Source organism: Falco rusticolus, chromosome 20 (genome assembly GCF_015220075.1).
Source record: "Falco rusticolus isolate bFalRus1 chromosome 20, bFalRus1.pri, whole genome shotgun sequence".
Lineage (NCBI taxonomy): Eukaryota > Metazoa > Chordata > Aves > Falconiformes > Falconidae > Falco > Falco rusticolus.
The window spans coordinates 6053036-6067949 of NC_051206.1; the positions used below are offsets into that span (position 1 = coordinate 6053036).

At 44.9% G+C, this 14914-nt stretch overlaps 2 protein-coding genes across 4 annotated transcripts in view; both read right to left on the minus strand.

Annotated features, from left to right (window-relative positions):
- ANK1 (ankyrin 1) overlaps window positions 1-2581 on the minus strand; it is a 66384-nt gene extending 63803 nt beyond the window's left edge. For both annotated transcript variants that reach the window (XM_037371802.1, XM_037371796.1), the window contains exon 1: window positions 2441-2581. In XM_037371802.1, coding sequence (XP_037227699.1) covers window positions 2441-2566 — 126 coding nt within the window. In that variant the 5' untranslated portion in view covers window positions 2567-2581. The remainder of the gene's footprint in view (window positions 1-2440) is intronic.
- Window positions 2582-9045: 6464 nt separating this feature from the next.
- The window catches only part of KAT6A (lysine acetyltransferase 6A), a 50984-nt gene continuing 45115 nt past the window's right edge, over window positions 9046-14914 (minus strand). For both annotated transcript variants that reach the window (XM_037371543.1, XM_037371542.1), the window contains exon 18: window positions 9046-14161. In XM_037371543.1, the coding sequence (XP_037227440.1) occupies window positions 11574-14161 (2588 nt within the window). In that variant the 3' untranslated portion in view covers window positions 9046-11573. The remainder of the gene's footprint in view (window positions 14162-14914) is intronic.

A 14914-nucleotide genomic window follows, 5' to 3' on the forward strand; every position in this document is an offset into this window, starting at 1 on the left:
CAAATAAACAGTCTCTACCCAAAAGAGCCTGTATCTGTACACGGAGCAGGAGACAACTGACAGGCACAGGCGGAGGAGCAGAAGGACCCAGTGACACAACAGAGGGTTCAGCCCAATCCAGCGGCTGGTGCAGGAGCCGTTTGAAAGAGATGTCTTTCACACAGATGTGATGTGACTCTCATGCAGACTCACAGGGCACTAACAGACACCCGGGCTGGCACAGTTTAACCCCCCACAAATGCTGCAGCCAAAACAGAATGAGAAACTCCAACGCATTCTGGCAGCCCTCAGCCTGGCACCAAGGAGACTTGCACAGTAAGCCACTACCACTGGAGACACTCAGGCTCTGGGGGCAGGGATTAGGAAGAGAGATCTGGCCTAATAGCAAAATCTCCTGGTTTGGTGGTTCTTCTCATCGGAGCCCCTTTACAGCCCTCTGGCAATGTCAGAGACAAGCTGCTCCGTCAGCCTGGAGTTAAGAGGTCCTGCAGGGAAAAGCCTCGGGCCTGCATGCGGTAAGCAGCTTCCATTGAAGAAAGCAGCCTTTGACGTGAAACCGTGGCAGCTAAAAGACCCCACACCAAACTTCCTAGCTGCTGTCTGCAGACTTCACATCTGTCCTGAATGTGCTCACTGATCCCCTAATCAGCTGCTTTCTGCAGACACAGACCCCGCCTGGGCTGCCCTGGTCAGATGTCTTGGCATTGAGAAAAGCAAACATGCTGACGCCCAGCTTTGGTCCCAAGAGGAACAGGAGGGTGAACAGGAGATCTGCCCACCCTGACGGCAGCCACCGAGCCCACCCAGGCAGGCGTCCCTTGCCGGCATGTTCCCTGGATTCATCACTCAGGAAGGGATAGCTGAAGATCACCTCCCCCTCAGCCACCAGAGCCCTGTCGATTCCTGCAAGCAGACCTTGCTCTGCACCCCATGCTGTGACCGTCCCAAAGGCCTGTTTACCGCTCTAAGGTCTGTCCCACCCCAGGGAAGCAGACCCCTCTGGGTATGTTCAGTGGTGCTTCTCCAGCTCCACGGCTTCTGTCACCATTTGTCTTGGCAGCAAGCGCAACTCGGTCTTTCACAAGGAGCTGCCCTCTCCAGTACCTTCCACATGAGGAAGTCCAGACACTTTGCAGGTATCTCTGGATGTCCCAAGCCATCACCAAGATACACATACACTGTGCTTTGGGGGGGGGGGGTGTGCAGTGAGGAGGCAGAAGGGAAGAGGATGGTTTTCTCTAAGACTCACAAAGCGAGCCCTCACCAGAAACCGTGATGAATGAAATCTAGGAATTGCAGTGTCCGGGACTAGCCCAGACAGCCTGAATCAGCCGTGTGGCAGGAAGAATAAAAGCCTGAGGGCTGGTTAGCAGTGCCTCTCCCCAGCATCTCAGCAAGACTCAGGACACAGCTATTGAGATGCTCCAAGCAGTAGAGCTTTGCTGTGAGGTTTTTGCTCAGAGGGGGCACACAAGAAGTCTCTAAGTCTTTTGCTAAAGGCAGAGGAGAAGCCCACCTAAGACATCACTGTATTGCAACCTCCTGTCACAGATATCCTTGATTACCCTTGGTTTCACCTCTCTCCTCACTGCCTCTCTGCGTTGGTGCATAGCACATACATCCTCAGGCCCTGCTGTGAGAAGAACAGTTTGAGAGGTCTTCAAGGGGTAGCAAAGCTTTCTCAGCAACATGCCTGCTCCTGCAGGAAGCTGGTGCCAAGAAAAAACTGACAGTGACTTTCCAGAGAGGAGCTACAGCTTGGAAAGCTGACGAACCCAAGGCTCCAGCATGTCTGTGTCAGTAGAGGGGAAAGGCACCTCTTCTCCTGATCCCCCCACTCACCTGCTCCCAGCAAATAACCTGCCTTTTCTGGGAGGGATGACCTGTATCCCCCTCACAAACACAGCCTGACCTAAGCAGCAGCAGAGCTCACAGTCCCCTGCACAAAACTGCTTTCTCTGTTGGTGGTCTGCTCCTGCTGTACCCTGATTTCAGTGTTCTGGCAGAGATCAAGCAGGGTATGGAGAGGACATCAAAACCACTTCTTCTCTAGAGAAGTGGGGTGGGGGTCTCTTGCCCTTTTGCTCTGCAAACACAGAGCAACTCTGGGAAACTGCATGAAGCTAGAAGCCAGCAATTTTATTGTGGAGATCAAAACTGTTCCTGGGCTGAATGAGATTCTTCAGCTGCCTTGACAAACCCCTCACTTCCTTTCTCCCTTCACCAGGCTTTTTTATACCTCCCCCTCACAGATTTCTGGCCCCAAAAGTTGTCCTCTGTTTGGAAGACTTTCTTGCACTGACTGCAGGTAGATATGTACAGGGACTAAACTGCTCCCCTGCCATCTTCCCCACCCCCCCACCCCCCCAAATGCAAACAGCGCTCACTGCCACAAGCGCAGGCATCTGGATATAGGGCTGCTTGCCCCAGTGCCACTGACCTTTTTCTTCCGGTCCCGAGAGCGGTTCCTGCGCTTGCGATTGGATTCTTCCTTCTCCCTCTGCTCCTGCAGAGCTTGAGCTTCAATATCTTTGATTTTCTTCAGCTGCTTAGCTGCTTGAGCCATGGCCGGTCAGACTGCAGTTCCCTCCAGAGCTCAGACCTGCACTTTCCACGGAGCACCCTCCAGTTTCTGGCCAAGAAAGTCCTTCCCCTAGCTCAGATGCTGTCGACCCAGATGAGTGTGAAACCAGTAATGAGAGGAAAATAGAAAGCAGTCAGCAAGCCCCAAAGGGCAGCCGATGTCTCCAGCTAATTGCTAGATGGAGCCTGGGACGCCTTTATAAAGCATTAATAATCCTAAATCCAGCTGTTCCAGAGGTTCTGTGCACCACTGCAGCAGCCCCTGACTGCATTGGCACATCATGCAGAATCCTCCTTGTGGGACAGGACACCAGGCTGCTGCTGTGCTCTCTCCTCACTGTCTCTCCTGCAGTATGAGAAGAGATGCACGCAGTCAGCCACAGGAAGGAAAATAAATCTCAGCAATTAATGCATAATGACAATAGAGAAGCAGTGGAAAAGGAGGGTGATGCATTTCATCTCGACTTCTGGGTTCTCCGTAGCAATGCATAAAGAACAGTAACCTGCATGTAGTCAGTCAGTGGCTTTACCACTGCAGTGCTGCTGAGGCAGGCACATATTCCAGTCTCTCCAATTTTCTTCCTTGCAGTCGCTCTCTGTGCAGCAGCCGTATCACTCGCTCACTCTCTAGGTTATGATTCCAGCTCCTTTCAAGGGGAGCAATAGGGAATCACTGCATCAGTTTGGAGGCAGGCAGCATCTCTGCTCAGAAAACCGCCGATACTGCAAAGGATGTGCCAAGTACTGGAGCAAAGTGCAGTTTAACAGCATCCTTTCCTCCTCACATGTCTCCACTGAGTGAGCAGCAAGGGGAGGGGAGGGATCTTGGCTGTGAATGGGAGACAGAAACCAAGGGCTCAGTCTGCTCTTCGACTACGCAGCACCAGGAAAGTAAACCAGAGCCACAAGCTCCTGCCCATCCAAACATCACCAGAGCTCAAGTCCTCTCTGCGGATCCCCAGTCAAGGTTCCTGGAGAGCCAGCCGCTCTCTCCATACACATTCATGCATTTCACCTGCAGCTGCCTTCCAAAACCACAAAAAATTCTACGCTGGAAGCCAAGGGTCAAGCGTGGAGGTACAACTTTGGTTCCTATGCATGGCACCAGTCTGTGAAGGGGCCAGGATAAAACCAGGGCGGACTCGGTGGTGGTGACCATAACATGACCTGCAGCAAAGTGTGCTTTACTGTTCAGGTGCTTTGGAGCAGCCCTGCCTTTATCAGCTCAGTTCTGGTCCCTCAGAACAACTGTCCCCTATGTGCAAGCCCATGGGCAAAGTACTAGGAAAATCATCAGCCCAGGTGGAAGCCCTGCACTTTTCTGGCACAGTCCTGCCCATCTAGACAGAAAGGGTCCCTTTTGTGTCAAAAGATGGAGAAGCAGGGATTAACATCCATCTCTCCGCAACTGCTTGACAGTCATTTACAGGTTATTTAGACTGGCGAGAAGCTGAGATGCAGACTTAACTGTACAGACACTACTTTCTGCCTGAGTAAGTTTTCCTGCATGTCTTTTCCCTTTGAAGTTCCTCCAGTTCTGTTGCTTCACCCACAGACCAAGGAGGGTGCTAAAAACAGGAAAAAGGCTGGCATGTTATAGTTTATAAAGACTATGACTGAGAATATAGAGAAGGTCCTAATAAAATATGAAGAATAAGAAATCATAACGTTTTACAAGGCTTTTCCAAGGACAGCTTTAGCTCTGTGTACTGTACCCATATGGATAAATAATACTCAAGTATTATATACGTAGATAGATAGATAGATATAAAAAATACAGCTGCACATCTTTATATAGCAATGTTCTATGAATACCCCTGCAAAAAAAAAATTTACAAAATTAAATAGAAGCTGCATAGTGAAAGGCTCCACGGACAGGAGGTGCCAGGAGCACAGCTGCGCCAGTCACCCCAGTTGTGCCTCTGCCGCATGAGCACTTTGCAGCCAAATGAGGCAGAGGTCAAACAAAAAAAGATGACCTGTGGTCAACAGTAAGCACACAGGATGCAAAACAGTTGTCACAATTAGCCATAATACACTGAGAGCTCCTCAGTTCTGCATGTTTGACTTTGCATCCTAAACCAGCTCTCTGCCAGTTTAGAAGTCTTTCTGAGGAACTTCCTAATTTTTCAAAACGAGGAACTCGGGAATGAAGCTAAATTCTGCTACATACAACGGCATCAGTTTCCACCACATGTACTCACTACCGTTTGGGCACCAACCTGTCAGTGCGGTGGGGCACACGGAGCTCCGAGCAGAGCTCCAAGGCAGTAGCAAGGCACTGCTGTGACTTTACATCTCAGCCCTTACTTGAGTTCTGCCTTCCAGGTTCCCGCTACGTGGCAGGGTCTGCACACTTGCGCTTAAGGGATAGCTGTGCTACAATCCGGATTTTGTCATAGGCATCACTTTTTTGCTGATGTCAACAAGGCATCTACTGCAGACACAGCTAAATGGCATCAGGCAGTGGCAGTACATTCAGTTTTTGCCTGTAGGACACCGCCTCCTCCTCCAAACAGTTCCCACCTCTTAACTCCTTATAAGCCAGAACAGAGTGAGCACAGGACTGGAGCAGTAATCAAGGGAAAACCGGGATACGGGGAAAAAGACACAGGAGTGAGAAGAGTCATGCTTTTGCTGGTCCAGGGGACAAAACAGAAAAGCATCTTCCTGAAACTGTCTGAAAACTTGCTTCCCCCTCCGCGTGCATACAGGAGGAAGGAGATCCAGTCTCCCAGATGGAACAAGAACATTTTCATGAGCACCTCAACTCTGAATTCAGAATTTTGTCTCAACATATTACAGCCCACAGGCTGAACTCCTCCATCAGTCAACCAGGTAGTTACCAGAGCCTGTTCACTGCAGATCCCTTTACATCTTGCCTACTGTTTTCCTGCAGCGGTCTGTAGCTGCCCCGTATTTGCCACTGACTATATAAAGCTGTAGTCAGGAAAGACAGATAGTGTCAGGGAGGGCAGGCAAGGCACTGGCACCTTGCCATCTCTCCTAGGTATACCAGAAGTTACACCTACCTTTATACATTTCTCAAAAGCCCTTGATACTAAAATCAGAAAAATAGAAGTTCTTAAAAAAATGGCTTCAATTTTTTGAATTGAATTCAATTTCAGTTTCCTCTGGGGAAACAGAGGATGGCAGAATTTCAGTAAAAGGATTTCCTCCTTTAGCTGAAAGGTACCATGTGCATACACTAACCAACATGTTAGTAGAGAAAAAGCTTTCCAAGAACCTTATTTAATTGTTTGACACACAGCACCACATTTATCACTTTTTCCTTGCAAAAGAGATTATTTGAACTATGACAACTCTCCAGTACCTCAGTCACAGACTGGGATTCTAACATGTGACACAAATGACAAACATATCCACAACAGAGTCCCTGTTCCAAAGAGTTCACAGGGTAAAATATTTGGCAAGGGAGAACAGACAGATACTGACAGGGGAACCCTTCAGGGAAATAATCGCACAAAACAAACAAGGTCATTAGGTGCCAATTCTACATATAGAGCTGTCCTCCATGAGGAAAGAAGCACAGAAACAAATTTCTGACTCTGTCTGCAAGGTACTGCAGCTGTTTCAAGAGATTAAACATGTAGCTGGAGTCTTGTCCTGCTCTAGGTGAAGACTAACGTTTGGTGAAATTGCCGAGATTCTCTGTGTTAGGGGCAAAAGGTTTTTACATTCAAAGCTCAACTTCAGGCAGCTATTTTTAGGTAAATTATTTGGGCTGACAAGCTGTGAAGATAAAGGATGCTGCAGGCCCCACCTTAGCTGCTGTAAACTTAAGTCTGCCTCAGTCTATTTGCATTCTTCTCACTGCAGAGATAGGATCTCACCAAGGAGCTCTCTCCCGAGTTGGGAACCTAATTAAGATGGTTCTATTCTTTTTAGCATTTTCTTACTATCTCACTGATGAGCTTTCAGAACTGTCAGACCCCTTTGAGATAATTCTCCTTTCAGTTAGCCTTTTTTCAAAACCACAGTGCTAGTCTCCCAGGCAGTAGTTTGCTGCTGTGGGTTGCATTTAAACTCTTCCCTGCATATTGAGTTGGTAACAGACATTTTGGTCCACATATCAACAAATTTAGATTAGACCTGACCGTGCCGAATGGGACAACTCTCACCATGTCCACAGCATGATACCTGGCTGTGGCAATGCAGAGCCTGCAGCAGCAGCTGCTGTTTACACCATTCAATACAGTACTAAGGGTTCTTGCATTTCAAGACAGTCTGATTTCAACCCCATTCCAGCTTAGCAACCCTCTCTCCAAAAAAACCCACCCTTTAGTTCAGTCATTCTCTAACAGTAAGATTTGATAGTTTGTATGACAAGATTCTAAAAAGAGGTCACCTTGTTCATGGCTCATAAATGTGGTTACCATCAAGTTAGCCCACACAAACAGGTTTTTGTTGGTTTGGGTTTTTTTTTTAACAAGCAGAGGCTATTAACAGCCTACTTGATCAAATAATGCTTTTTACAAATATTTCTTAAGTAGCAGTTACTGTTTATCAGCTCATTAACTCTGGAATCACATTTCCTTGACCTCTTCTACAGATTTCCATAAACGTTTACCTTTGTTCCTTGGCCTACAATGCTAGAAAGTTGTTATAAATCATTATGTTCCTATCTAGACACTTGCTTTTTCTCCTTGAAATAGTTTCAACTACCTTAAGAACTGAGAAATGCACAAAAAGTTAAATTTTAATAATTATTAGCACTGACTCAGCTCACCTTTAGCTTGACTGCTTGTGATTATTAAGCCTTGCAAAGATCTCAAACAGTTATTTGAAAAACATTTTGTATCAGTGTGTATAACCCATAACTTGGTGCCAGGGCATCAGATAAAGATTTTGAACTGCCCTACCTTTCAGATTATGGTGCAAGCATTTCACTAGAACATAATCATATGCTGTTATTGCACGGAAGTGATTTGCCATGACCATTTCAAATTTCGGAGTTACCTAAAGCAGCAGAATTACACTCTAATCACTCAGCACGTTAATTCTGGAAGTTAAAGCCATTTTGAATTGCTGGAGGACATGCAACTTTCTCAATTAGTATTTTATTTTTAAAACCCATAAACGTATCCTAAAAATGAGAGATGCTTCTGAAAATTGCTAATAAATAAAAGGTGAATCATTGATAGATAATAATTCAAGCCAAGTACATTTTAATGGTCAAATAGAATCTGCCAGATTTGTTGTATACAGAAAATAACAAGCAAAACTCAAAGGACACCAAACTGCAGTTGTTTAAGGTAGGAAGAAAACAGGGCACACTGGGGTGGTACCCACCACCTCATAACTTTGCTACTGGCCTGTGCCAAAGCTTCTTAATGAACAACTTAAAAAAATCTAAAGTAAGCTATGAGTGACTGAACACAGCTTTCTGGCACGGAATGGTTAATTCAGTCTTAACGCTAGCACTCACTATGGGAAAGTAATGCACACACATGCAAACACGAAGGATGTGCATACACCGAGATCCTGATGACTCGTACCTGTAACACTGCTGATGTACTCACTGTAATTCACCAGTGATGAAAGTAGTGAAAACCTTAATCACAGGTCACCCTGTCTCTCCTTCCTTCATGCCTGAATAACTTAAAAACTGTTATGTGAATAAATTAACAAATCACCCAGGAGCACCCCTGTATGATTAGCTTCCATCTGTATCCTGACACAATTGGTCTGAAAATTCAGGTGCCTTCGATAAAACAACTATAATGAGTCCAAGGCAAAATGTATCAGCTTAAAGGCAGTTGCAGCATCATACTCACCTTATATAAACTTACATTCCACCTTGGTGAGGACTGGAGATGGGAAAAGCATGTCAAACTTAGTTTTACTAGCTCTCGAGGTCCCTTTAATTTATTTGCCACAGTGTGCTTCCTCAAAGCCATACCTGTGGCAACACATGTGTGAAACCGCCTTCGGAAGCCTGCCTGTGGCCCCCCAGCAGCCTGCAGGATCGTCCCGGCCCCGGGGCTGCGGCCGTGCTAGGCTTCTATTCCCAAACCCTGCCCGGTGCTCCCATTCCAGGTACCGAGCATAGAGATGAGCGCGCAACTGAATGGGGGAGGGGGAGAGGCAATTTTTTAAGTGCACAAGTCAAATCCCTCAAGTGATCGTAGGAGGAGACACCAACGAAGACCTGCTCATGCTCCACTTCAGCTCTGGGTAGCCCTTGCAGAGGGGAATTTAAAAGGTGACAATTCCTGGAAAAGCCCTCACGTTTTTGGGTTTTCTTCTTATCTTTAATCTTTCTCCGACTAGAAGCTGTAGATAAAAATTAACATGGACAGATACCTCGCAAGTAAATTGCAAGTACCGCCTCTCTTCCAGAGCAAAAGGCCAACAGGGAATCACATACCCAGAACCAAGGATCAGTGACAGAGTTCTGTGCTCAAATAGAAGAAAAAAAATCCACACGCACAACTCGCATCCAAAATGGCTCAACATAATTTATTTTTTATGTTAAAATGTACAGAGTTCTTTTGAAAGTACTTGCTAGAAAGGGGAAAAAAAAGTGATATTACATACAAGGAGAGGAAGGGAGACCATCCAGCCAGGAGCGTATGACATGGAGAATTACAAAGGCATCTAGGCACCCCTTCCCCTTAGCTTACAAGTCACCATGAACAAAGTACAAAGAGGTTACAAAACAGGAAAAGCAAATATAAACAGACAGGAATAGACTCAGCTTCATTTGTACATGCGGCTTTTAGAGGCATCTGGAGCTCCTATTCACACACTCTAGAGATCTCTTTAAAGAGAATTTTTATCTTTCTTAAAATAGTTTTTAATATTCTACAACAAAGATAAAAAATTTTAAAGATGGAATGAAATGAAAAAGCTCTTATTTTTAAAAGGCATCAAAGTCACTAACGGTGAGATTTTTTTTAATTTCTTTTAGAAGATTACCCAAGTTATCTTGCTAAAAATACATATTTTTTTTTTTTAAACAGAAGTGAAAAAATGGTAGGTACCAATATTACTGCGTTGGATAATTTCTTTTTTTATATAGAAAAGAACATTTTTTTTCTACAATAGTTCTACAGTCACAAAGGCTTGTGGAAAAGGGAGCTGCCCAATTGATTAAAAAAAAAAAAAACAAAACAAACATACAAAACCAAACCAAACATAACGGCAAACAAACTAAATTCACGGCCCTCATTTCAACAGCTTCTCCTCCTGTCTCAGACCCCCCCCCCCCCGCCCCCCTCCCCACCCCCCCCCAGCAATCAGGAAGCAGTGACACAGCTGAAGATCTAGGAAGGAGAGGGCAGCACAGTGCGCTTTCTACATGGGTTATTTGGAACTGGAATAGTATATACAGAGAAATGGGGTTCTACACAGCCTTGTACATGCTCAAAACTAAACAGAAATAAAAAGTGGAAGTCCTTTGAATTCTGCCTTTTACGGTTAGCAGTTACTGGAGGAAAGTCCATTTTAGTGCATCTGAAGAAACCCCAACTTTCTTTTAGACTCTTTTGGTTTAAAAACAAAAGAAATTAGTCTTATTAATGTGCCTGTATTTCTACTTCATATACAATAAAAAAAGAACTTTACATTAAAGGGTGTCCCTTTTTTCCTGGGTGACATGCCAGTAGTGTAGCCAAACAGAATGTAAATTGGTTTATACGGTAATAACAGCAAAATCCTGCCGCCTGCATCCTATTACAATGTTTGGACTGTTTCCCTCCTGTAAAACAGGCCGATTCCCTTCTTTTCCCAGCGTGGCTATTCCTATAAAATGGGTCTCAAACATAGTGGGAAGAATCATGGAAAACATCACTGACTCCCCCAGAGAGCGGCACATTCAGCAACTTCCTACCCCATACTAGGAATGGAAGAGTGACAAGGACACCACAGGGTTCTCATCAAGTCACTTACAACATACACTTTGTCTTCCAAGATGACTTAAGTAAAGAGAGTAAGAGGCAGACCACTGGAAACAGCTGCTTTTGAGCTCAGCCTGACTCAAAAGGCTCAGAACCAAAACCCACAGCATTTCCAAGTACATACTAAAGCAGACTTTGGGATGTCAGAGGTGCAGCTGATTTGGCAGTTCACCAGAAGAGCCTGCAATCATCTTCTTGTCCTAACAGACCATTAACCACCCTATCCTCCTCATGACTGCATAAGGGATACAAACAGATCCCTCTTGAGATAATTCCAGCAGTTCACAGTGACAGAACATGTGTGCATGCATGCACATGTGTGTGCACATGCATGTCTGGGTGGTGAATGGGATCATTTTAAAGTTACATTATATTTTCAGCATGAAACATACAATTTCAATTAACTCTTCTACAAAAACACCAATGTGAATAGTTTATTGTTTACACGTAACTCCAAATTTTACTGGGGGCGAGGGAGTCAGGGAAAATTAAAGATTAAAATTTCCTGACTTGCAGAAATAGCGAGCATCATTTTTCCTCTGTGTCCCTTTCCAAGTCTCCCAATAAGTGCCTCCTGCTAGAAGTAGGAAATGCTAGGTGGGGTTTAGAGGGAAGGGTTGTTATTGAGATGTCAAACATTTTACATGACTGCAGCACTAGAAACTGCATACAGAGGGGCACAAGGGAGGGAGAAGGACGTACATTAAAAAAAAATATTTAGAAAGATGATCACTGTTACACATATTCTGTCCACATTTTCAGCAAAGTAAGGCTCTTTTTAAATTATGAAAAGATTTTGTGCATGTTTTCCCCTCTAAAAAACACCTGTAAATGATTTTAGCTGTAAAATGTTTCAGGATTGTGAAGAAAACAAAAACACAAAACAAAAAAAACAAATCAAAAAAATAAAGACCAGGCTTCCTAAAAAATAAAATAAATCAAAGAAAATCCCTCTAAATCTACAGCAATATTTTAACTGGAAAAAGGTCCATTTTCTCTGGTTCGTCAGTATAAAAGGTTCCTTTATTTATATATATTTCAGTTTTTTAGGATGCAAGTTCATCTTGCTCATCTTCTCATGTATGGTCCATTGAGAGACTGCTTGGGCACCCCAGCAGCATTCATGTAGCTGTGATGGGAGGGGCCAGTGTACATCATGTTTCCATGAGGATTTGGCTGCATAGGCTGCTGGGTATAGGCCTGGCTCCCCATCATTCCCATCTGCATCTGCATAGGATACTGTGCTGTCTGGTTCATGTAGGCAGGGTTACTATGGTAACTGCTGTTCATCATAGGCTGTGTCATCCTGTAGCTGTTCATGGCATTCAGGGTGTTCATATTCATGGAATTGACATTGTAAGGGGTGGTTGGCATTAGGTTGACTCCCATGTTCATACCCCGCTGAACAGCCAATGTACGAGGACCAGCCTGCATGGCAACTGCAGGTGGGCTGCGGCCATAGAGCTGCTGCTGGTGTGCAGTTGCAGAGGGCAATGGTGCTGATTTAGAGCGAATGGAAATGTGCCCCTTGACTGGCATTTGCCCCTGCAGCCTCTGCGTATGTGGAATACCAATATTGGTAGCAGACATATTACACTGAAGCAGAGGTGATGTGAGGTTCATGGTGGTGGACGCCAGATTTGGTGGGGGTGTCATAGTGGCTTGTGCTTGCGGTGTGCCTGCTAACGGATGAGAGGGAGCTAGCTGAGCCAATCCTGTGTTGGACAGAGAAACGCTGGTTGCATAGGAAGTCACAGCAGGAGAATGGCTATAAGGCATGGCATGAGGGTCCATAATGGTGTTTGTCAGCTGCTGCAACTTGGCTAAACTGAACGTGGCTGATGGTTGTGAATAGCTCCCAGCACCAAAATCCCCTGGAATCCTCTCATAGATACTTATGTTACCAGTGCTTCCTGATTCAGGTATTTCCATGATCATAGGTGCTGGGGTGAAGCTGTTACTCATGCTACACTGAGACAGTGGAGGTTGCTGCTGGGGTGGAGGTGGGGGCTGTGGCTGCTGTGACTGAGGCTGTTGCTGTTGTGGCTGCGTTGTTGGTTGCTGGTTACTTGGAGGCCTTTCTACTACACAGCTCTGAGGTGACTTGATATTGCAGTTTGCTGCAGGCTGGACAGTGTTTTGCTGCATCATGCTGCAACTGCTGCCAATGTTTGCCATTTGCTGAGTGACAACACAACTGTTCTGAGTGAGGCTGCTAGAAGAGGATAGTCCTCCATATGAACAGCTGCTCTGGGAAGAGTTATTTCCACAAATGCTGCCTCCCATAGTGGAATCATAGCTGCTGGGGTTTTCATAATTCTCTGTAGTGCTCTCAATGCTGCCAAGGTCACTGAAGCCACTATCCACCACCTGCTGAGAGTGGTCTGATACTGAAGGCACATCCATCATGGGGCTGGTCTCCATGTTCTGCATAGAGGGTGCGGACAGGGATCCTTGTTCAGGACTTATCTGGGTGTAACTGCTCTCCAAAGCAGGCACATTTGGGCTGCTGACAGAACGTACAGACTGGCTGGGGTGGGACTGCACAGAGGATATTGGACTGTTGTGTTCTGAGGCCTGGCAATCTTCAACCATTGATATCTGAGGATCCTCCTCAGTCTGGGTATAACTCTGCAAAGTCTGACAAGCTGCAAGAGTTTCTTCACAGTCCTGGTAAGCTACATCATGCTCATTGCTTTCCTCCTGTGTCAAGGACTGGACTGCTTGAACAGTTTCAAGATCTAGTTCACTATGAGGAATTTCTTCCTCTTCCTTTAATTCAATTAACCCTTCTTTATTACTTTGCTCTTCTTCGTGATCATCTTCAGACCCAGGGATGTGCTCTGAGCCAACTGATGTCTCATTGGACGCCTGCTCTTCCTCAGAATCTGCCTCTGCTTCATCTTTTTCTTTTGCATCTTCTCTACTGCTTGGTATGCTTGCTTCTAAAAAACATTCTTGCACCTGAGGCTCCTCCTTTACCCCTTCTCTAACTGGCTGTTCCTCCGATTCTTTCTTCTTCACTGACTCCAGATGACCGTCATCTTCGTCATCAGCATCATGATCTTCATTTTGATTTGTCACTACAGCTACTTCCTCTTCTTCCTCATGGTCATGCTCAGGTTCATCTAGTTCTTGCTGTTCTTCTTCTGATTGCCTCTGCTCTTCTAAAACCCGTGGCTTCTCCTCTACTTCCTCTTCTATCTCAGGCTCTTTTACTTCTGGCACTGGACTGCTGTTGCTGTCCACAGGAGAAACTGCCCTTACTTCACTGCTGGCTGTATCTTCCTCTTCTCCCTCTCCTACCTCTTCTGCTTCCATATTCACATCATCTTCTTTCCTTTCCTCAATAAGAGGCAGCTCTTCTTTCTGCTCAGCACTTTCTTCTTTATCTGAAATTTTGGGCTTACGCCCTGGTTTTGAACTAGCTCCCACAGCATCAACTCCTTCATCCTGAACTGATGGTGGTACCTTTTCCTGGTTCAGTTTAAAACCTGGTTTTCGGCCAGGTCTTTTCTTCCAGTGGACCGGCTTTCGGCTTTTCCCTTTTGGCCATCCCTTCTTCTTTTTCATGGGTGTAGAAGTATCTAGCTCAAGTGAAGAATCCTTTGCTTCACATTTTCTCAGCATAGACAACGGTTTCAAAGTTGGGTTACCTGAAAACACAAATTGAAAGATACTGTTCAAACACTTTTGTTTGACTTGAGCATTAATGGAAGCTTTCCCAAGCATTCCCATCATGTTTTTCAACTTTACATATCAATACTAGCTAAGAGATTTATTGTGAAGGGTAATGAGAAGGATCAAGGTCTATCCATTAGCAATCACATTGCACATTATATTTTCAAAGAACACCAATGCTTTCTCTGAGCCTTTAATACACAATCAAATTAAACACTAGGTTATGTGATAAAGTCCTGGAAAGACTCACCACCCTTTACAGATTTTATTTACACAATATGTTCACAAATGAAAAATATTCCAATGTAAGGAAACACATGAAGTTGCAATATAAGCATGTTTCCCTTCAGATTTGTATTTTGTGCATCTGCTGAAGAAAGGAAACATTTCTACTTTTTTCATGGCTTATGGTTTTAAATGCCAAAAGAAATACACAGATGACTGAATTTGGCTAGTGCATGTGGGTTTGTGGGTTTTTTTTGTTAGTCTGAGAAATAATTAAGAGCTAGCTGAACTTCTCCCTCATCTCACTTTTATGTGATGAAGCAAGTTTTGCATTTCAGTGACTTCCCAAACACTAGAACAGGTTCAGAGCTTATACAGCCAGAAAGGAATGTGACCATTTACTGGAAATTTACTGAATAATGTAAAGGCATTCCCTGAATTAATTTTGTTTTGAACCTGCCAATTAGGATAGTCAGTGACATTTTACACAAGTGCTAGTAAAC